The sequence below is a fragment of the Tyto alba genome, unplaced genomic scaffold, assembly GCF_018691265.1.
Source record: "Tyto alba isolate M040663 unplaced genomic scaffold, T.alba_DEE_v4.0 Super-Scaffold_7, whole genome shotgun sequence".
In the NCBI taxonomy this organism is placed as follows: Eukaryota; Metazoa; Chordata; class Aves; order Strigiformes; family Tytonidae; genus Tyto; species Tyto alba.
In genome coordinates this window covers 31112248-31135649 of record NW_024881328.1, presented here as the reverse complement: position 1 = coordinate 31135649, position 23402 = coordinate 31112248, and the positions used below count along the sequence as shown (strand labels likewise).

The 23402-nt window shown below is 37.1% G+C and overlaps 1 protein-coding gene across 1 annotated transcript in view; it reads left to right on the top strand.

The window, feature by feature from the left end:
* LOC104368060 (aldehyde oxidase) overlaps positions 1-23402 on the top strand; it is a 46406-nt gene that overhangs the window by 10922 nt on the left and 12082 nt on the right. The window contains exons 11-26 of the mRNA XM_009975309.3: positions 963-1114; positions 1351-1444; positions 3912-4021; positions 4874-5058; positions 6187-6349; positions 7204-7296; positions 9255-9424; positions 10752-10878; positions 11365-11487; positions 12636-12732; positions 13642-13766; positions 15205-15338; positions 16656-16743; positions 18304-18390; positions 22489-22680; positions 22982-23209. Of these exons, the coding sequence (XP_009973611.2) occupies positions 963-1114; positions 1351-1444; positions 3912-4021; positions 4874-5058; positions 6187-6349; positions 7204-7296; positions 9255-9424; positions 10752-10878; positions 11365-11487; positions 12636-12732; positions 13642-13766; positions 15205-15338; positions 16656-16743; positions 18304-18390; positions 22489-22680; positions 22982-23209 (2168 nt within the window). The remainder of the gene's footprint in view (positions 1-962; positions 1115-1350; positions 1445-3911; positions 4022-4873; positions 5059-6186; positions 6350-7203; positions 7297-9254; positions 9425-10751; positions 10879-11364; positions 11488-12635; positions 12733-13641; positions 13767-15204; positions 15339-16655; positions 16744-18303; positions 18391-22488; positions 22681-22981; positions 23210-23402) is intronic.

Below are 23402 nucleotides of genomic sequence, written 5' to 3'. Positions count from 1 at the left end.
ATCTAGTTCTAATCAATGACTAATTTGTTCTTAGCTGAAAAGTAGTTGGGAATTGAAAAGCATCAGGGAGAATGTTTACTGCTTTTTAAAACATCTATAAATAAAATCTAGTTATGAGAAGGTGAGACTTACTAGTTCTAAAACAAGGGATATGCAGTTTAGTTTTCAGCCAGAAATATTTCCTCTCTTTAATCAGATATAAATGTAAAACATATTTTGATCAAATCATCATTTTAAATACACAAAATTTAGTATTAATTTACTTGATTAATATAAGCCATTTAAAAATTACATATCTTTTGATTTATGATTTTGACTGAATTCCAGTGTTCATTCAAAACATTCATACATTACATAAATAAAGTCTGTAAATAATTTTGAATAGAAAGGCACTGTTTACCATTTTATAATATTTGCAATTTTTAAAGTATAATCTTAAAAGGTATAACTACTCAAATGCATATAGTTATAGGTTGTCTTTCTAGTGGGAAAAAGAACACTATGTTCAATGTTAGGACTGTGTGGTTTTTTTGCAAGTGCTACCTAGCCACATGTTAGGAGAATAACTAGAATGTACATATGCAAAATAAAATCAAATTATGATGAAAACCTTGTTTAAAAATAGGAGGAGCTTGTGGAAAGCATTTTGAAGCTGACATCACCTAAACATTTACTCAGTCAAAGCTGGTGCAAAGGAAGTGGTTGGAAGGTGCAGATGGAAGCAGAGAAGGGATTTCCCCTTTAGTAGTAGTGAGTTATTAGCTCAATTTCATCATTTCATGAAATTTTACCCTCAGTTTCCTGAAATGAAATTTCATACTAAAAGAACTATGACAAAGATCTTCTCCTTAGATCTGCCTGTAATCCACATGAGCAGTCCTAGCCTTACATTCTGAACATAGTTTAAAACTCAGGCAATAAAGCAATGCCCACTTTACACTTTCATAATCTTCTGGTTACAGGATTAACTCTGGGAGCTGCCTGCAGCCTCTCTTTAGTGAAAGACATCTTGACAAATGCAATCTCACTGTTCCCTGAAGAGAAGACAAAAGTTTTCTGTGCTGTCTTGCAGCAGTTAAGAACTCTGGGCGGAGAACAGATAAGAAATGTTGCTGTATGTTGTGCATTACTTGCAATAACAGTTGTAACAAATTGTAACAAATCTGAAATTGCTCTTGACCTCGGGTCAAACACTCACTTTTAATTCTGTTTTTAGCAGTGAATATTCTGTCAGTACATCTTTTTTGAGCTTTCAGTATGTATAAATTTATGTATAGTCTGCATGTTGTATTGTCAACATAAAAATGTGAAGGTCATGGATAAAGGTGACATAAATTTATTTTCTTCAAGTCATTAGGTGGAAACATCATAAGTAGAAACTCAACATCAGACTTGAATCCTATTCTGGCAGCCAGCAACTGTATGCTTAATCTGACTTCAAGAGGTAAGAGGAGATAGCCTGTCCCTGTAGTAGTGCCAGAGGTACAGGATCCTATTGTATGGGGAGAAGGGAAATAACAACAGGTGAGCATTTGTTAAGGAACACTTTTCCGACTCCCATACAAGACCACACCTGCAAGAGAAGTGATTTGCAAATGAAGAACATGTCAAAGATTCTCATGTCAAGGGTAAGCATTCAGACCAACCAGATCACATGTACTTCTGTGGGCAGTGAATTACTATAAGCACTTATAAAACCTCACAATTTGAGTAGTTGTATACTACCTCCTCACCTCCCTGGTAGGGTTTTTTTTGTAATGAATGCTTTGCCCTGGTTTAAAATCACCCTCTGGCCCTGAGAAGCACTATGGCTTCTTGTACCTCACAGGTACTTACATCTGATGCAGGAGCCACTAGTCCAGCACCATGCCCGTTTCCTCGGTCTCTTTCCATCACTGTATATATACTCCCCTCTACCTGCACATTTTCTTGTGCACTGTCTTGCCATTGGAAGTTTCATTAAATTATTGGTAAATGTGAGCTATCTGGTGGCCTGGAATTGCACTCTCTCCCTTCTAGATGGTTTATGTCCTTTTTGCCCTTGGTCCAGACAGAGTGTGTGTTGTGCCATTTCAGACCATGTAATGCTCCACTCAACACCCTGAAATACATGTTTTTTAAGAGGTTGTTTCTGAGTCAGGATTTCTTGGAACAGATACACAAAAACCTGTGCTGTGTGATTTCCATGACTTCTTCATGCATAGCTTGGCATTGAGATGGCAATTTACCTGTCAGAATGTTGTTCTGAAAAGTGAAAGTACAAACATTTGCATTTTCTTACTCAACAATTCGAATGATGTGCCTACTTATTTGAGTGATGAATAGGATCACTGATGGATATCTCTTTTTGTTAACCTGGCAGAACTTTACTGCTGGGAAAGGGTTTTAGCTGTTTTCTCAGGTTTTTAACATATTTCTTTACCAAACGGTAGTCAGTGAAACAGGAAAAGTGGATCGTTCAAGAAAAGGAGGTTACAGAAGCACTATTACTTCTTAGTATTTATCTTAGATCACAGTGTAAGAGAAAATGTACCTTCCTAGATCCTGGCAGGCTCACAGGTGGGATTGAACAACAATCTTTATGTATGTAAACCAAGTGTATTCTAGATGGAATTGCAAAGGCAAAAATCTAGAAATGCCAGTGTTGCTATTCTTAACAGTGTTATTTTTCAGATTCACACTTCAGCAAAATAAAATTCCTTTACTAAAGTTTTGTTGTTGCACTAGTTATATTTGAGGAATGCAATTTTAATGCTAAATAATACTCTAGGATGAACAGGTTACAGTGTCATCATCACACATAACATGAAAAACATGAAGAAAATAATCTTGCTGTAAATAAGCCAGTCTTTAAGTATTGTGTTTGTTGAATGTGAGGGGCGTATTTTAATATATGAACTTTTTAAAAATGACAGAGAAGATTATCTGGTTGTAGAAGGTCTTGGGATAGGTCAGTGCTACTGCAAGAATGCATTAATGCTTATATAAAAATACACTTTGACTTCATCTGTCAAACACACATGGTTAAATTCCACACTATTGAGTCACTGCGGATTTCTATCTGTACAATGTTCATGCCTCTGTGTTCTTGCAAAACAACAATACTACTTAACAGTTGTGTTACTGGTACAGCTGCAGTCCTACCAACAAAACTCCTTGAGCCACCAGAGCTTGTTTAATTAGTAGAATCAATTACATGTATTAAAATATTGCATTTCCAGAAGGCTTGCTAGCTTAACTGTGTAGCAATATTAGAAAAGCCAATGTAGCATAGATGAAGTTTAAGTGTTCAAAGGGGTCTTACAGATTTAGGTTCCCTGCAGAATTTTCTCCTCTTCCCTTTTGAAAATTCCATCTTTAATAGTATATAACGCAGAGTGACAAACATAGTCACTTTTAGAATGATCTACCAAAAAAGGGAAAGGAAAAGGCAATACCATTTATTCCCTTCCAGACTTCTGGAAGTGTTCAGAGTCTCAGAACAACAACAACAAAAAAAAAAAACCTTTAAAAAAAATATTTTTTTTTTGTACTTTTGCAGCAGTTCTCTCCCATTTGGTTGTATTCTTCATTCTTTATGTTTTAGAAGGAAAGGTAACAATGACAGCAGCTGCAGAGATTTGGAATGGATTGACAGGAGTGGGGATGGGATCATCATGGCGGTGTCAGAAGAGAGGGTTATGGAATGGGGATTGATCTCTGGGTACTTTCTTAGGACTCTGGTGTTAATGGAAGGTGGAGCAGTCATTTGTATTTATAGAGCACACCACTGATAGTTTGTTATGTAAACTTTACAATTATTATTTACTCAGGAAGGCTGCAGGTATTTCTTGCCAATTAAAATATGATTGCTGTATGTTCATTGCACAATTATACAGAAGTGTCTGGATTTGTGATCTCTTCTTTTTTAGGAAGAAAGCGACAAATTCCTTTGAGTGATATTTTTGTAGATGGAGTTGGTAACAATACCATTACACCAGAAGAGATCTTAGTCTCTGTCCATATTCCGCATTCTAGGAAGGTAAGTTACTAGTTTATTTAGATTTGATTTATACAGAATTAAAGACTATTAAATAAAGAGCAGGAGGGGCATAATCCTTGTGTTTAAAGTAACACTATTACTGCTCACTTTCTGAATTCCTTACATTGATCCTGTCAGTGCCATACTCCCAATTTCAGCCAAAACACACAACTCAGCAGGTAGCTGGTGATATATAAAGGGTGATATTCAGACAAAAGTTTACTCTAATATGATAAGGGCAATAGCAGTTGTCAAAACCCTCTACAGAAATGGGTCTTGCACAAGCTGCCATGGTCCTCACCAAATCAGGCTACTTACCTGTGATATGGTTGGCATCAAGCAGGTAAAGCATTCTCATCTCTTGAGGATTTTTCTTAAAATGAGATAAGATTGGACCTGTGAATGGTGCTTCCATAAATGTTGCTGAACTGAATAATAGTCTTTAACTGATGCTGTGTTTGCAAGAGTGGATATGAGATCTATAAGATCTGTAAGATGGGTCGTGTTATCTGAGTACTGACATTCAGCAATACTTTGAAGCCTCTAAACTTTTGGTCTTGTTATAAATGCAGCTCCACAAGATCTCTGCCTTCCAGCTATCTACCATGAAAAAAAAACCAGGTCATCTGAGCTGTGTAAATGATGGAGGATTGAGTATGGGCTGCTAAAAAATCAAAGATGATAAAGCTACTGTAAGGTCAAGAGAAGGAAGTATATGATCTTGAATGCTCAGAAAAGTTGAATTTGTGCTCTTAGTTTTTTATTCTATTGCTTCATGTAGCGCAGTAACAAATTCTACTTCCAGATACTTCCATGTCTGCAGGTTACTCACTTCTGTCTGATCTTTCTCAGGGGGAGTTTGTTTCTGCGTTTCGGCAAGCACCAAGACGAGAAAATGCTCTCCCAATAACCAATGCTGGGATGAGAGTCCTTTTTGAAGAAGGTACAGATATAATAAAGGATTTAAGCATTTTCTATGGAGGTGCTGTCTCAACCACAATCTGTGCAAAACAAACCTGTTGGACGCTTATCGGAAGGTACCATTTCTCTGCCTTCTCCATATCACTGAATAAAGGGACTTTGAGAGCTGGAGTGTACTTCCTTGGAGCATGAAAATACAAAAGGATTTCACTTGCATGGCTGATGCCACATATGTTCAAGTGAATGATGTGGTCAAACCTTAACAATAACTTTTCAGGATTGTTACATTTTGAAGTCTGCACATGTGTGCAACTCCAGTGTGAAGTATGCAGAGAGATAGGAGCTGTGAGGTAAGTGGATGAGATATACATAGTCAGTTGTGCACCTGAACCCAAGCACTGGTAAATGATGCTGTATCCCATAGTATTCCTGAGTCTTTCAGTTTGGCTCTAATAGATACAGATTTTGAGAACCTCAGATGTGCCCAGTAAACATAGGAGCACAGGTCAAGCCTTAACCTTTTCAATATATCTTCATCTACAAAATCTTCATAATATCTGATGTTAACACCTGACATTCCCTCCCACTTTGCATCATCTTTCCAAGTTTTGGAGGAAAAAAATTATGAATAATTCCAGCAGTATAAAATCGTTTGTCTAAACAGAGTCCCACTGCATTTTTTTACAATTTAATATGCAACTGTTTCACTAGTTGAAGTACTCATTATTTTTTGCTGCTTTACATGATTACATTTATCTTAACAGATTTATATTTTAATATCTAGGATTGTGTAACCATGGAGAATTAACTGTACTGAGATACTTCAAGGACATTGCCTTTTCAGAAAATGTAACAACTATCCAGCACTAATCAGATCCTTTGAAAGCATCTACAGTTTGAATCAATATGGTTATCCACTTTTCTTTAAATATAGAACAGTATCTGCAGAACAGTGATAAACTGTAAGACTGTTAAATAAGCTTTAAAGCTGTAATAGGTTTTATTTAGTCATTTATTTTAAAAAGGCTGGCACAGTGCTCAATTCCATTGACTTAAGGGACCTCACGTCTGTGAGCAACATTGATTTACACTGTTTTCAAAATTGCAGGCCATTATTAGAATCAATATTTTGGCTTTATTGTGAGCGGTATTATGCCTGTGGTACATGGCACAAATGTATTACTGCAATTTGTATTTATTTTTTTGAGTCCTGGTCTGATTGTATCTATTATTCTTCCTGACAGACACTGGAATGAACAAATGTTGGATGGAGCTTGCAGACTAGTTCTTGAAGAAATTGCTCTTCCAGGCTCAGCCAGTGGTGAAAAAGTAGACTATAAAAAAACTTTGATAGTCAGTTTCTTCTACAGATTTTTTCTGGAAGTACTGCAATCATTAAAGACAATGGTAAATTAGTTCTCTGTGTCTGCTTTTGTGCAGCAAATGAAAGGGTTTTTCTTATCTGATGATGCTTACAATATGTATAATGTACTGAATACTGTCTCTGGTGTTCAGATCTACAGAAGAACATCAGCACTTAACTCCCAAAAACACTGATGGAGAGAAGCGGATTTCACTTTTAGGTGCTCAAATATCCTTACCTTGGACACTAGGCTGTAAAAAAAATTGAGCAATGTTTATGGAACAATATATCAATATTGAACTCCCAGACCCAAAGAAAACATACATGAGGTCTTACTCCATCTCTCTGTAGTTCAAAACATAGACAGAATAGAAATAAAGTCTTTGAAAAGCAACTGTAGGTGTTAAACCAACCCTCCTTGTGTGAGTTGTTGACTGGGAGAGGAAGACTAAAATTTCACTTCCCAGTACATTCTAGATGTAATTTGCTTATTTTTGTCGTAAAACTTTTCTTATGAGGAAAAATATCCCTTTTGCCTTTTTCTGTTACCTTGAGCTCTTTCCTCTGAATTACCACTACTACATAATTTACTATTACCAGGAGTAATTCTGTGCCAGTTTTGATTGGAACCCAGAACAAAGCTCCTCTGACTATCCATGCTTTATGTTGCTTACTTTTAAACAAGCATATTTGTGGAAACTTATATATTTTAAAATATTATTTAGTGAAATCTCAAAACTGTGCATTGTTTAAAAATTGTTATTTTAGAGCCTTTCTAGCTTGTGAGAGTCTTGAAGGAATTTCCTGTATAAAGAGTTTGTATCTGGTGATTTGGGTTGTTAGCTTTTTTTAATTTAAATGGTCAAAATGCTTTACTAGTAATTCACTTCCTTTTCAGGATCCTTGCCACTATCCTGGCATACCTATGGAATATACAAGTGTCCTACAAGATTTCAAAACCAAAATGCCCCAGAGTATCCAAATATACCAGGCAAGTGATTGTATTCTAAGGTTGTTCTGTGCTTTATAAAACTTGGTAAAAAGTCATGGTTTGAGCATGACCCTTGCTGTGAAGCTCAGGTACAAATTTTTTAAAGGATTGAAGGCAACAGGCTCTTAGTGGTTGATTTTAACTATATCTCAATTAGAAAGACCTTGTCTGTAAAAATAGACTTATATGGGTATACTTCTAAACAGTTCTCAAAAGATAAATATGATGGACAAACTCCATTGTCAGACTGCTTAAACTTAGTAAATTGCAGTGTGCAACCAAATTGGAAAAAAAAAAAATTAGAATAAGAAAAATTTAAAAGCCCAAGTCTATAGCTATCACTATAGTATTCTTGTCTCAAGGTACACTTTTCTTAAGATCTCAGAGGTCTCTTAGGTCTTACTGTAGAGTTAGGAATCAAGATGGAGTTTGTGATGGCTATTTGATCAAATTAATGAGTATCAAGGACAAGTCAGCAGTAGAGGGCAGCAAAGAACACATTTTGGATTTTCTGAGCTCACCCTTGTAACTAGATCGTGGTGGGAAGTCCTGTGAGGATTTTTGATATTTTGATACCCTCAGAACACAAGTGAAAATCTCAAGTTTTTGCAAACTGAAAGAAAATTCAAATGAAATCTAGGTAAGCAATTTTTTTCATTTTCAGATATTCTTTAGAATAACATTTCAGCTTTAAATACTTTAAGTTTGTTCAAGTCATTATCTTCAGCATCCTTCAGAGTTATCTTCAAAAAAAAAGACCCTATAGACTTAAAAAAAGGTCCAGGATCAAAGGAACTAGTTCTTTATGACTTTCAGCAATTTATTCCCCAGCTGCAAGAAAGTAACTACACAACAGAAATAGAAACAGTTTGTTATTCAGCTCAGTTGTCACTGAGCAACAGAAATTATTTAGGAACTCAGAAAATCTGTTTTTTCACTTTAAGTTTCTAACTTTTTCAAGTCCCTATCATTTGTCTGTAGCTCTTCATTGGAACATTATTAAGCTTTCAAAATTAAGGGAAAAAAAGGAATGCATATCCTGAAAGATAAATATCTGGTCATTCTGCTAGTGGAAAAGTTGAGATGATTTGGCTGGAACAGCCATTTGAGGAACTTAAGGCAGGCAAGTGAAAAATGTGTGTTCTTGGTCTTGGGCTAACAGCAGATAGCGTGCCAGAAAGTGTAGGAGGTAGAAATGTGTAGCCAAAACACTTGTTTGCTGGAAGTTATAGAGGAAAAAAGGTTTTGAGTTGTGAGCAACTAACTAGTTCTAGAAGTAGAAAATGAAAAAGGTAGTATGAACACTGAGCCAGAAAATAGAAGAGTATTCTGGAAGTTGGCAACAAGTAGTTGATGTGGCAGAATTAACTGGCAGCACTGAATTAACCTTCAGGAAGGACTTTGCAAAATAAGATTAATGAGGCTCTAAATTAATACACAGATACAAGGAAATCAAATTGGGAAGGAAATATTTAAACAACATTTTCTCACTGATTTACATGGATTGGTTGCAATCTTTCAGTAAGGAAGACAAATCCTAGGGATCACTGCAATTAGCTCAAAATACAACACCAGACACTGATAAAATACAGAGCACAATCTTCTGAGAAGAGTTTGGAAAATTATCAAGGCTTCATGACACCAATCAGTCAGGGAGGAAACTGTCCTTCTGAAAAAGAAGTACTGTTTGTATCACTTTCATGTAAATGATTAAGGAAAAAAATTCAAGTAGGCAAACCTGTGCAAGGCTCCTGGAGTGCTCCTTAAAAGAGGAAATTGAAGAAATCCCCAGGAACAGTAGTCAGGTCCTGCATCCACATCTGTTTTCAATATTGAACCAGAAGATAATGGTATGAACAGTTGTTCCTTCATATGATTTTCTGATTACTATAATAATAACATGACTGTTCTTTTTTAAAATGTTTGGGGGTGGGGTGTGTGTATTTTTGACTGTACAGGACATAGAGCCAAGTCAGTCTCCTCAGGATCCTGTAGGGCGGCCCATTATGCACCAGTCTGGAATTAAACATGCCACTGGTGAAGCAGTTTACATTGATGACCTTCCTTCTGTGGATGGGGAACTCTTCCTGGCTGTCGTCACTAGTTCCAGAGCTCATGCTAAGATTGTGTAAGTGTTCAAAGTGTATCTGAAGAAAGTGTTACTATGAATTGCTGAGATTTTTAGAGCAGACTAATGATTTATGTGTATACAGAACAGCATGCCTGATACCCACACTGGCTCATGTGTGGAAGCAATATTGTCACTCTAGTAGAAGGCTCTGGTTGGATTTAAGTGTATCACTACTGTACTAATAAGATTGAACTGTTTCTGGTCCATGAGCCAGCCTAGAGCTAGCCCAGGTACCTCCACAAAGTGCTGAGCTGTGCAGTGCAAGCAGGCACTGAAACTCAGCTTTACCAACATAAAGCTTTGAAATTGCAACTCTATTATGAAAGAAGAAAATTGTTCCAAATGTAGGAAATAGTGTTGCAACTTTGCAGCAACAAGGTAGCAAAGCTCATATGAGGCTTTATAGGAGAGGAAGATGGGAAGAGGATTTTATTTTGAAAGAAAACTGTTTTCATTTATGTTTTTTATACTGCCAAGATACACCTGGCAGTTTGTTCAATACTGAGGCACCAAAATGCACACATCTGAGTTGTCTGCCCAGTATTCAGGCACCCAAGACATGTATCCAGGTGATCTGGTCAGGATTAATTGTGATGATGGAAAGTATTGGGGCTGCTAGCTGTAGAGTCCTTGTCATATTTCCTGGCTTGTTAGGTTGGTGATAGCATGCTGGGTTTGGATGTGTTCTTTTTGGTACCATCAATGAGCTGACATCACCCCCATCTCTGTGAGTCAGTAGCATTTATTCATTCTTCTTTGTCTTCTGAACTGGGTGTCCAGAGAAGATGCCTATAGATGTGCTGGGACCTTGATAGCCTGCTAAACTAGGTGTTATCAAAACGCCATTCTTACAGACCTGCCATTTTTTCTGATCCTTCTGCACCCATACATTCCCATTCATTTTTCATTTATACTGGTCTTGCCATTTCTATTGTAATTCTCTACAGAAACTCTGTGTTTGTAGATGTTTATTTGTATCAGTTTGATATCTGTGTAGTCTGTGAGGTCTTAGAAAGTTGCAGTTTTAACATCATAACTGTGTGGTGATTTTTATTAAATCAATGCAGTTCAGGCAGTCTAATGGGCCAATGATTTCCCTGTTGTGTCTAGAGTATTACCTAGAAATGAAGCAGGTTAGTAGAATTTTAAATTGCCTTTAACCTGCACTTTTTTGCATGCCAGAGATAGAAGGAAAAGACATGTCTGAACCTATGAGCAGGTTCTGTCAGTACAAGAAACATACCTCTGTATTGTGTTCCCTTCCTCTGTGCAATGCTTTGTAAAATGTAAGAATTACACTTCTCTCTTCCCATATTCCAATCAGAACTATAGATACCTCAGAGGCTCTAAAAGGACCAGGTGTGTTCGATATCATAACAGCCCATGATGTACCAGCTACAAACGAGTTTTACTATTCTGATGATAAGGAGATTATATTTGCAAGAAACAAGGTATAACTGCAATATATTTTTAACTTATTTTCTTCAGCCTTTTATAATGAAATTTTACTTGCTGACTCTAGAAATTATGTATTGTGTTTATGTCAGGGAATTGCTTTAGGCATTTTCCCACTCCCTATTCAACTTCAAAATAGCTGATATGTATTATATTCTGACTAGAGAAAAATATATAAATCAGAAGAATACATTGTAAACCTCACAAAATCATCTGAGTTGTTGGGAGAGTATATTTAATTGAAAGTTAACCTCCCAAATCACTTATCCATTTTTGAATACTGTTTTTTCCTTGATTCCTCAGTTATACTGGTATTTCTAATAATTTGTTAGCTTCGTGAATGATCTAAAAAATACAAAAGTCCTAAGTCAAAACAAAATTCTAAAAAGGATACATGAATAGAGGTTACATGGAAAAATATCAGCAGCACATATGGGAATCATTTGAATCCACTGTTCTATTAAGTCATGTGTATTTTACAGGTGATTTGTGTGGGTCAGATTGTCTGTGCCGTGGCTGCAGATTCAGATGATCATGCCAAACAAGCAGCTGCAAAAGTGAAGATAGAGTATGAAGTGCTGGAACCAGTGATCTTAACAATTGAGGTACTAATAATTTATTTTCTCTTTTTTATTGTTTTATCTATTTAATTAATAGAAGCAACAGTTCACGCTCTTCACTTGCTTTTTAAACATGATTTTCTAAGGAAACAAGGTGAATAGGAACCAGTCTGTCAGTCTCCCTATAAACAAATTTTCAACCTTTTGGCTAATTTTGAATACTTGTGAGGTAGGCCACAGTGTCAAAGGCATTAAGGTCCCACAAGTTGCATAATAATAAACGTAAGAGTACAGAAGAAGAACTCTTTTAATGTTCCCAATGAGGAAAAGGCAATGAGCACATTGGTTGTTCATAATTCTTTTGGTAGCTACCAGCTGGTCAATCAGCAGGTATATATTGACTGAACTATCAGCTCCTGATTATCTGTAGCATTTTTATCTGTTGTCCAGCTAGCAAGCCAAAAAAGTTATGCTGGAGATGTAGGAAGTGTTGGGGGAATGTGAGAAGAATGATGTTAAGTATATAGACGATTTTAGAAATGTGATGTGGAAGTCATAGGGTAAGTGGACTTATGCTGGGTTAGAGAGATGAGTGGAAATAAGGAACAAAGGGCATATTTGCAGGGAACCAGCATTAGTTCTGGCAGTCACTTTACAGATTGTTTCCATAAGGCGTGTGAGGTGTAACAGAAGAGATTTTCTGGTCTAAAAAGAGAAGTAGTCTCTTTTTAAAGACTGGAAAATTTTACTAATATTTCATTACAGTTGAAACTCCAATGAAGTCTTAGTAGAAATAAATCATACTTAATAAATAGATTCCAATTAGTCCTTGTGATTTCCTCCTCTCTTACTGTCATCACTCTTTGGATGATGTGTTTGCATGCTTATTCTGTGCTCTTTTGGTCACTTGCTAAATGTATGAAAGGGAAGAGCAGGTTGAATAAACTGAATGCATTTCCTTCAGAAACTGCTGCTGTCAGTAACACAAGATACATGAGGAGGGAATTGCTGGAACTGAATACACAAGCTGAACAATGCCAGTAAAGTGATGAAATACAGTTGTTTGCTGACTTTGGTAGCTGGTGGTTTAAATCTCTGAAGAGAACGGTGTTTTTCCTGAGAGTAAAATGCCACAACAAGCTAAGAATATTTAAAATAATTGAAAAACCTATTTCTCTTTTTCCCTACTGCAGGAAGCTATAAAGCACAGCTCGTTCTTTGAGCCAAAAAGAAAATTAGAACAAGGAAATGTTGATCAGGCATTTGAAACTGTTGATGATATAATTGAAGGTAAACTGCAGGATACATTTGGTGAGAAGTTGTCAGTATTTGAGTTTGTTTGTCTGTTCTTCAAGTCCCAGCTCTATCTTTTTTTTCCATATACCCATTAATCCTGAAAAAGCTCTTGATCACCTGGAAGGAAGTGTGATTAAACCTAGTGGTCTTGTGGTCCTGATACTATACTCAAGCTTTCTGCATCCTCTGTCCTTGAAACAGAATCACAGAATAATTAGGTTGGGAGTCACCTAGTCCAACCTCCTACTTAAAGCAGGTCCAGTTAGAGCAGGTTACTAAGAGCCACATCCAGTCAGGTTTTGTGTTTCTCCAAAGATGGAGATTCCACAACCTCTATAGACACCTTTTTCAATGTCTGACCACTTTCACAGTGAATTATTTTTTTTTTCCTATATTGAGTTGGAATTTCTTGTTACCCTTCCACTGTGCATCTCTGAGAACAGTCTTGTTTGTTTTTCTCTACACCCTCCCATTAGGTGGTTGTAGACAGCAATAAGATTTCCCTTTAAACCTTTTCTTCTTATGGATTAATAAATCCAGTTCTCTCATCCTCTTACAACCTGTGTTCCAGCCCTCTGACCATCTTGGTGGCCTTCTTCTTTACCTGGTCGAGCATATCCAGTTTAATTTATCTATGTTTTATTTAATGTTGTCACCACTGGTAGGCAATGTTGTTCTGCTCTTAATTAAGTTCTGTTGATGCCACTGAAACAAGACCAATTTAATCTTGCAAGGAGTTTCATCTGTGTTTTTATTTTAGATGCTGCTCCTTCATACAAGAAGCATCAGAAGGTTTGAAACTGATTACCATAATTTACATGATGATGGGCCATTAGTTCTTTTCTGGTTCATTTCTTCTGTCCTTTTACTTCAGTAACACTTGTGTTTTTCTCTTTGGATCAGGGGAGATTCACATTGGGGGACAGGAACACTTTTACATGGAGACTCAGAGTGTGCTTGCTGTTCCAAAAGGAGAGGATAAAGAAATGGATGTGTATGTGTCAACACAGCATCCAGCAATTATTCAGGTAATACAGAGCTTTCTCAGAGAAAGTTGTTGAACCTGTGACAATAGAGCTTTTAAAATTTGGTTTACAAATACATCTTAATAGTTTAAAAGCAGTAGGAACATTAAATTGTACATCTGAATTACCCAAAAGCAGCTGCTTTGTAGTACTGCTATATCCTGATAAACACTGACCACTACACTGTGAGGATAAGGAGGAAGTAAAAGTCTCTTATTTCCCTCTGAACAAAGTACCTCATGCCCCACTATAGTAGGCATGAAAAATCCTCCATCCCTGTTAGCTTTCCATTGAGGTGAGGAGCAATCAGCACCCTGCAGAGTCAGAGTCTGTTGAGGGTTTGATCAACTCTGATATCTGTAGGTGAGACTGCTGTTCCATGCCAAAATCATAATCATAGAATGGTTTGGGTTTGAAGGAACCCTTAAAGATCATCTAATCCAACCCCTCTGCCGTGGACAGGGTTATCTTTCACTAGATCAAATTTCTTAAAGCCCTGTCCAACCTGACCTTGAACACTTCCAATGATGGGGCATCCACAACTGCTCTGGGCAATTTGTTCCAGTGTCTCACCACCCTCACTGTAAAAAATTTCTTCCTTATGTCCAATCTAAACCTACCCTCTTTCAGTCTAAAACTGTTGTCTCTTGACTTGTCAGCACAGGCCATGGTAAAAAGTCTTTCTCTGTTTCTTATAAGCCCCCTTCATAAATTGAAAGGCCATAATAAGGTCTCCCTGGAGCCTTCTCTTCTCTGGGCTGAACAACTTCAGCTCTCTCAGTCTTTCTTCACAGGAGAGGTGTTCCAGCCGTCTGATCATTTTCATGATGCTAAATGGTAAAGCAAAGCTGACATAGCGTATGGTCTGCATAGCAATAGCTGTGGAGCATGAAACTTACTGTATTTCAGACTCAACACTAGCATTTTGTGGTCAAAGTCCAGTCCAGCTCCTTTTATCATTTTCATTATTATTATGTTGCGAATAGCCAAGAAGCATGAAGAGCTTTGTGTCTGAGAAAATGATTTGAAGCAAGAACATTGCTGACACTAGCAAGACCTTAGATTATTAAAAAAAAAAAGTTTTATTTGAATTTAAAATTAAATTTATAAGCTTAGTAATAAAAAGACTAAAAACTGTATTCCAATCCCTTTTTCTTATACCTGAAGCTTCCTACTGTTTAGATAATGAAATCAAATCACTTTTGTCCATGGCCCTTTCACGGTCTCCATAGTAGAGATTTTAAATGTGAACACTGATGAGTGTTGTTGTTATCTTTTTCTTGCTTTTTAACCTACGGTAAAGGAGAAATTATTTTCATCTGATTTAAAAAAAAAAAAAAAACTTAGAAACATCTATGGAACCCTTTTCTATAAAAGGTTTTTATTTCTGAACCTAACTTTTATGTTGAGTTGGCATAAAAGATTAAAACTGGTTTTACAGGAGATGGTAGCTGCAAGTTTAGGTGTTCCAGCCAACAGGATCATGTGCCATGTTAAACGAGTTGGTGGAGCTTTTGGTGGGAAACTCCTGAAAACTGGCTTACTGGCATCAGTTGCTGCAGTGGCAGCAAACAAGTAAGTGCAGTACATGTGTATTGGGATATGAAGAGAAAATAGGATGAACAAGTTTTGCATTTTGGCTAAAATGCTTTCTCCTTTCCCAAAGCTGCTAGCCAAAAAGTCATAAAATCCTGACTGTTCACATTTTGTAAGACTGTTCAGTGCGTTTCTTTGTTTTGTTTTGTTAGACTACCTGTGTTAAGCAGCTCTATCTTAGCTCTAGCCTCAACTAAATTAATGGGACTTGAAGAAATTGGTATTAGTATAAGCTAGAAATATTCTTGAAATGATTGAGTATTTCAAAAGGACCTGTCCCTATCTACTGAGGCTTTTTATGTACATTCAAAACATAACATTAACCATCCAGATGTGAACTTCACTGACACAGCAGGATGCAAAAGGAAGAGTTCATCGACGAAACTGCTTTTAAGAACAAGTAGTTCTAGTTCAGTTGCCAACATCTTTCAGTCAAAATTAGCTTATATCTATTAGGTATTATGTTTTTGCTAATAGTACTTGAAGTAGTTTAGGAGCCTTAACACATAAAGCTCCATCCCTCACTCTCCAAATCTGGCAGGACAATAGTGACGTTTAGCTGTCAGGGGCTAGTAACCTCTTTTATAAGCATAACTGGTTTGCAGCAGAATACACATCAGGCTACATCCTGTTTTAGTCAAAATGATCTTGTAATCTGAGTGGTTAGCTCAATACATTTCTCTTGTTACTACTGTCATTGTTGTGCAAACTGCTCTTGATTGTTTTTGGCCATGTTATCTGTGTTTTAGATTAACCAGGCCATGCTAAAAATAATCTATTTTTATAGTTTAAACAATCTTTTTTTTATTGTTAGGACCTTATTTTACATCTTAAGTCTATTTTTTCAAAAGTAACTATTTTAAATAGTGTATGTATTTGTAGACTAATTTTAATCTTTTTATTATTATCCATGTTTTGGTTTTATTCCAAAGCACTCTATTTCAGTATGATTCTGAATAGCTAAGAAGTGACTTTCTTGCTTAAAGTTGAATGCTAACTGCTGTTAGCTTACTTAACACAGTTCAGTCTTAACACTGAAATAACAATTTCTTCAGAAGAAGTTCGCACTGAATTATCTCCTGGGCTTTCAGGAGATTAAATTAAAATTCTGACATGATTGTAAAGCAAAAAGATATGAACTCTGGACATAGCTTTAAGCATATATTTGAGCCTGTTAAAGTTAAGTTTAGTCTAAATGCATGTTTATATGCATGGCTAGATCTAGGTACATGATGAATAGCAATCTTGTTAATTTCATACTTTGACTGAAATCTGACTTTTGTTTTTTTGATTTAGAACCAGCAGAGCAGTCCGTCTTATTCTGAGCCGAGGGGATGATATGTTAATCACTGGAGGCCGACATCCCTTTATTGGTAAATATAAAGTAAGTGCCACAAGAATTCAGTGAAAAAATACCTGCCCATGTTCTGTGAATAAATATTTCAGTGTTATTGATTAATATTTGTTCTATTAATGAAAATGAGTATAATCAATTCAATTTTAAAACAAAACTACTAGCCAGGAAACCGAGAGATAAAGTTGCTGTACCGCCCTTTCTCTGCTTCTGCCTCTATCTCTGCAGAATTTTGTTTTGTTTTGTTTTTTTCTAGTCCTTTCATGTCCTTTTCTTTTTATAGCACTTTCTGTCTTTCTTTCTGGGAACAGGAAGCTAAACTACCTCAGACTTCTTCTGCAAAGGTTTATTTTAAACCGCCCATATGGCTAGGTTCACACAAAGGAGCAGCTAGTTTTTCACAGAAAGAGTGTCGAATAGGAAAACTCACTTTATGGAGAAAATTAATCTCTTCCCTGTTCATACACTGTCATCAGTCATGACTATTCATTAGGACAATTTCTGCCTTCCTTTCCGTCTCTACTTGTCATGGAAATTTTGCATGCCAGCCACCATAACAAGGTTTGACTCCTGGTTTCCGCTGAATCAATAAGCTGAAGGAAAGATTTCTCTACAAAAGTACTTTTTATTAATAGTGCTACAGCTCAAGCTGGTTACCTCTGAAGAGGGACCCTGAACAAAGAAATCCCTGGGCAATTATACCCTTATAATTTAAGTTCCTGACCCTTCATGTGACAGTCTGAGCCAGTAGTAATATTAGGGTCTGGGGTCTTCCCATTCTTCATTGGATCCTTTCATTGTTCAGAGGTGGGCCATTTCTTTTCTTATCTCTAAGACTGCAGCTTCTGCTGGTGATTCTTCTGCTGCTTCCTTATCTTCCAGCCTGAACAGGCCCTCAGGCCTTCTTTTACTTAACTAGGTAAAAGTTCAACATACCTAGGTGAAAGTTCACAGATTGAGGCCTCAGGCTTCAGCAGATTTAGCTACTAATGCTAAACAAGTTATGCTAAACAAGTTCTATATAAATAGTATATCATATCACACAACATACTACACAGGTAAAGTAAGAGATGTTTTGTAAGATGCTTTCCTAAAGTTGAAAGTGAGCTGTAGCTCATGTTGAGAATTCAGGAACTGTTAGTGGCAACAGGTGAAAAGAGAGACATGAAACAAAGATAACTTTTCTTCATTAAGAAAAACAATTGTCATACTCAGTCTGCCAGACACTATTCTTACAGTCAGAGTAGGATTTGACTTTGTCTATGGTGAACGTTCCTAGATGGCACACATAACAGCCGTATCAGGCAATACACAGGAAGCCACTGGGCTTACCTGCTTCTTCCTTTCCCAGTGGGCTGATGTTGCTTATTATATGCTGTACCTATACAGATCACAGATGCCAGGTAGGAAAGCCAATATCTTAGGAACATACTTTCTCTCTTGCCCTTCTATAGTTTCAGTGAATGCTGCCTAGAAATTAATAGTGCATTATGACCCTATCTGTGTGGGTTGCATTCATTTTCAAACTAGATAAGCACTGAAGAAATTAATAAATGCCAAAATCTAAATAGGTTATTGTCGATCTTCTAGGTTGGCTTCATGAATGATGGTAGGATCAGAGCTGTGGATGTCAAATATTACATTAATGGAGGATGCACCCCTGATGAATCTGTCCTGGTAAGGATTTTGTAAGTTGACAAATCTTAAAACATTAGCTGGGAAATGGTGAAGGCCAAATTCCTTTGCACATATATTGTTAATCATACAGCCTTTTGATGTAGGAACTGTGAGTTGTTGGAAAATCTACACCTTGTAGTTTAACCTCATTCAGCTGCATACAAATGGTACAATTATGTGCACATGCCTTATAAATATGTAATGGCTATTGAAAAGAAAGCATTAGCAAGATCTATCACCACCTTACAGGGTTGTAAATTTTTGCTGACTTTTTTTCATAAGAGTAACCATGTCTGATACCATAACTGCAAGTGAGGGGGTTACTTTATTAAATTCTCTATAATCTACAGTCGTTCTTCAAGTGCCATCTGGTTTTCAAACAGGCCAAATAGGATTATTAAAAGTAGTCATGGTTTCCTTAACAATTCCCAGTACTTGAAGTGCCTGAATGAGTAATTCTCTCCTACCCCCCCAGAATATGATACTGTTTTACAGTTACCACCTTGGCAGACAGCACAACAGGATCCCACTTCGGGAATCCACACAAGACAGTTATAGATCAGATAGCAAATCCTGCTTGTGAAGTCCCAGAGCAGAAGCGACCATTTAAAATTTCAACTGTTCTTGCTGCCACCACATCAATATGCAAGACATATCCTTTAACTTGGGGCAGTTAATACTGTTGTGATAAATGGAGTGGCATTTCCTATTGTTAAGGTAACCTTTGCTCACAGGAGAGAGGTCAGATTTTCCACTGATCCACAGATCTGTGATGTGGCTTCTTTATTATTAATATTACTATCTAATACAGTATCTTCAGCTCTAGTATCCACCAGAGCTAACACATGTAAAATCCCCCCAGATCACCACTTTATAGTTAAAGGAACTTAAGGGTGTTGATCCCTCTCACAGTAAGAGGCTACAGTGGTGGCAATTTGGGAGGACCTGCCAAACCTTAATTTCTGCTGTTTTGGCATTTTCCAGGTAGTGCCTTGCCTTGAGGTGGCAGGTGGGATGGAGGGTGGGCACGGAACTGGCAGTGGGGCCATGGGCAACTGGCTTTTTTGTGTAAGCACTAACTTTTGCCATCAGTAAAACATTTCTGGTGCTGTGATCCCATCTATTTCTGATCATGGAATACTGGCTTGAACAAGATCATTCCACATTTGTTTCCTCATAACCAGTGATGTAACTCCTTTTGGTTTTGCCAGTTTTCCTTTATTCACCACCCACACAGATGGTCCTGAAGTTACAGACGCAGTTTCCCTCAAGATACTTGCTAGGGCACCTACATTACCAGTAGCATTTGTGACTGCTGGTATAATCAAGGCTGAGACAGGTACTCCTCTCAAAAGCTGTATTTTGATACTTCTTGTTAGTGCTACCCTGTCTGGATTGAATCCTGTAATCAACACATGAGCCACTGCAGTTACCAGAATGTTCCCAGGAACAGCAGAGTAAGATCATCAGCAGTACAGCAAGCAGTGAAAGCAAAAGTCAGCCACTAATGAGCACTAGACTCAAATATACAGTAAGGCAAGCAAGCCCCACGGCAAGCACAGGAGCCTGCTAAACAGTATAACAACTATAAATTCAATCTAACACATTTCAATTAAATCTGTTATCTTGAATCCTTCATGCCCCACATTTGGCACCAAAAAGGGACTGCTGTGGTTTAACCCCAGATGGCAACTAAGTATCACACAGCCACTTGCTCACTCCCCGCTGCTGTTTATTAACAACATGTGCTATCAACTGTTCTACAGTATCTTACAGTCCATGGCACTACTCTGCTTGGGTAGTAATTACTTCTTGCACGATTTCCTTTGCATCTTGTAAAGTCACAACTTCCTTTTCCAATTCTCTTTTTACTGGATAATGCAACAACTTCACAGTCAAGAGCTCTAAGATCAGTAACTAGTAACCATCCCAATCTCCCCTCTAACTTGTGAGAAGAATCCAGTGACACTTTCCATGGCGATCCACTCATAGTCCTTTCAATTGCCTAGGGGGTAACCACTGCCTCCTTATCTATTTCAGGCCATGCTTTGGGTAGAGCCCGTGTAGCCAGGAAAATGGCCACAGGAGTCCAGTGCTCAGAACTGGGTCATCTTGGAATAGGGAGAGTCACTGTTGTGGCCTTCTCAGTCCCCAACTTTTTTGTCAAACATGGCATCCTTGTTCCTGCTGACTGCACCAAATGTGTAAGCTGGCACAAGCAGGACAGAGGAACAGCAAAGCCGTGGATGAAATGGAAAGAGTAGATTTATTTTCATTACTTCATCAACAGGGGGATCCCTGAAGCAGTACCTAGGCAGAGGCACCCAAGCAGGGGGACCTAGGCACCCCAGAGCTCAGTCCATGCTAGAGGACCACCAAACATGCTGTTTTCACCTGTGTATCAGGGATTCGCACAGGCATAGTTTACCACTGTACTTTGATCTTTCCCACATTAGGGCAGGAATCTCAAGCATGTTTGATAGGGTGCCTTGAAATCTATCACAGGCCTATGTTATCTAGACACAGATGTTCTACTTGTCAAACACAGAAAACAACAATTAGTATGATATATGTGTTTTTTGACACCCCATCTGCAAGTCATTAGAGTGTGTCTACAATCCTCCTTGCAAATCTTCTGTTATTTTCCCACAACTCCCTAATTAATTAGATGAATAACCAGTGGCCTAGCTATGTGATTCCATTTGATTCTATTAGTAGAACATTCATAACTCAACACCTTGAAAAGGAGAAATAGGTTTATTGGAAATAAAATTATAAGCTTTTCCAAACTTAGAGTCCAGGGTTTTTTCTGGCCAGTGTGACTTATCTGTGTGTTCCCAAGACAATATTTTGGGATTTATTCTTTCTTTAGAGCGGACCTTATTCTATGGGAGCCTAGCCCCAGAGAGAGCCGAGGTGCTTGGTGCTCATTGTAATAAAGACTGGCCTTCCAGCAAGGGAGTTAAATACCAGTAATATATGCATAACTTAGTTATTGTTCAGTCAACAATTATTAATATGTTTTAACTCTCAATGCTTGCATCAAGATTAGAACAGACATTTCTGGGGAGAAACTTTGGCATAGCTAAGAGTTGTATTTTAACAATACATTGTATTCACTCTGATTTATCAATAACCGTCTTAAGGCTGATCAGCTTCATACGCATACTTTCTCTGAAGTCCATAAAAGTTATGGTCATAAGAAAAAAACCCACAAAATATGACTTTGGGTTTTTTTTATTCATTCCACAAATAACATTTCAGCTTATATTTCTGAAGTGAAAAGGTAGCATAATATGACGTTATTCATATGCACAGTTATTACAGCAAAACTATCTTCAGTTATTTCTGTGCAGAAATATTTTAAAGTTTATTGTTTAAAGCTCAGTGGGAACAGTAGGAATACAGGCTTAAATTTGCCGTTCTGATAAATCTACTTAACACCGAAGAGAGCCAGTGGCCTCTTCATGAGGCATCAAAACATTTTTTAACTTATTTATTGATTTTGATACTCATTCATAGAGCCTAATTTGATGTCTCCAATATGGGATTTTCCTTTTCTTGTGTTTTTGTGTTTGTCATGTGAAATCTCTAAAAGAAAAATGTGAGAACCAGAAGACACTGTAGTCTGCAGTATGATGCTTTCTGGTGGAACTAAACCTTAACTGTGAAGTTCCATAGGATGTGATAGTTCAGAGTGCTTTCATCGTTTCCATTCATCATTCCTATTGCTTTAAATATAATCTGCCTATTTTTATTTCTGTGTGGCTTTTAATATCAAAGTAGGAGCAAAATCAGTCATAAAATGAAGCATCTGTTACATACTTAACTACTGACCAGCACTCAACTACTAAAAACATTAGCTGTGTTCTGCGAATATCAAAAAAGAACTGAAAACTAATATGCTGCATGATACATGTATGAATACAGTCTGTATTTGTGCATAAGAATATTCTTACTACCAGTGATTGACAAGACCCCAATTTTAAATCTAATTGTCTCAAGTTAAGGTCTTTATATGTGATGAGGAAGATTTAAATGTGAATTTGAAAGAAGCAGTTCTGACATTTAACTAGACCTATTTGTCCTCTACCTCAGGTAGCAGAAGTATCGTTATTAAAAATGGACAATGCATACAAGATTCCCAACTTGAGATGCTGGGCTTATGCCTGCAAAACAAACTTGCCATCAAACACAGCGTTCCGAGGATTTGGCTTTCCCCAGTCAGCACTGGTGACAGAAACCTGGATAACAGAAGTTGCAGATAAAATCGGTTTATCACCAGAAAAGGTGACAAAATTAAGGCATCTTTTCTTCTGAAATGAAGTCTATGCACTTGGAAAGTGAAAACCCTTTAGATTAGCTCAACTGTTTGAAGAAATCTTTTCTAAATCAAACATAATTTGTGCTAAAATTCATATATTTTTTAAATCAATGTCTGGTTGTTGAATAAATAGCATCCTCTTACAATCTGAGCCAAACTGATAATTGTTCAAAAAATATACAGTAATCTTTTTGTTTACTAGTCCCCCCAGATGGTCAGTCTGCCTTTAATAGGATTGTGTGATAGCTGTTAATTTTATTATTTCAGATTAGGGAAATAAATATGTATAAGGAGAATGAGCAGACACACTTCAAACAAAAGCTTGATCCACGAAACTTAATACGGTGTTGGAATGAATGTATGGAGAAATCTGCATATTATGACAGGAAAACAGCTGTCGATGAATTTAACAAACAAAATTACTGGAAGAAAAAAGGGATTGCCATTGTACCAATGAAGTTTCCATTTGGATTAGGCACACGTTATCTTTCTCAGGTTAGTTTCTTTAAAGTGTAAGTGAGCTAAGCTTTTTATCCATAGAAGATTACAGTTGCTCTACCTTACAATACAAAACAAATATGTTGTCTTTCAACTTCTGGAAAGCTATCATCCCCTTAATAGTTGTTCCCTGAAGGCTGCACTGGTTTCTAGCTCTCTTCAAGCTGAGATCAAAGTTGTTTGTTTTTCA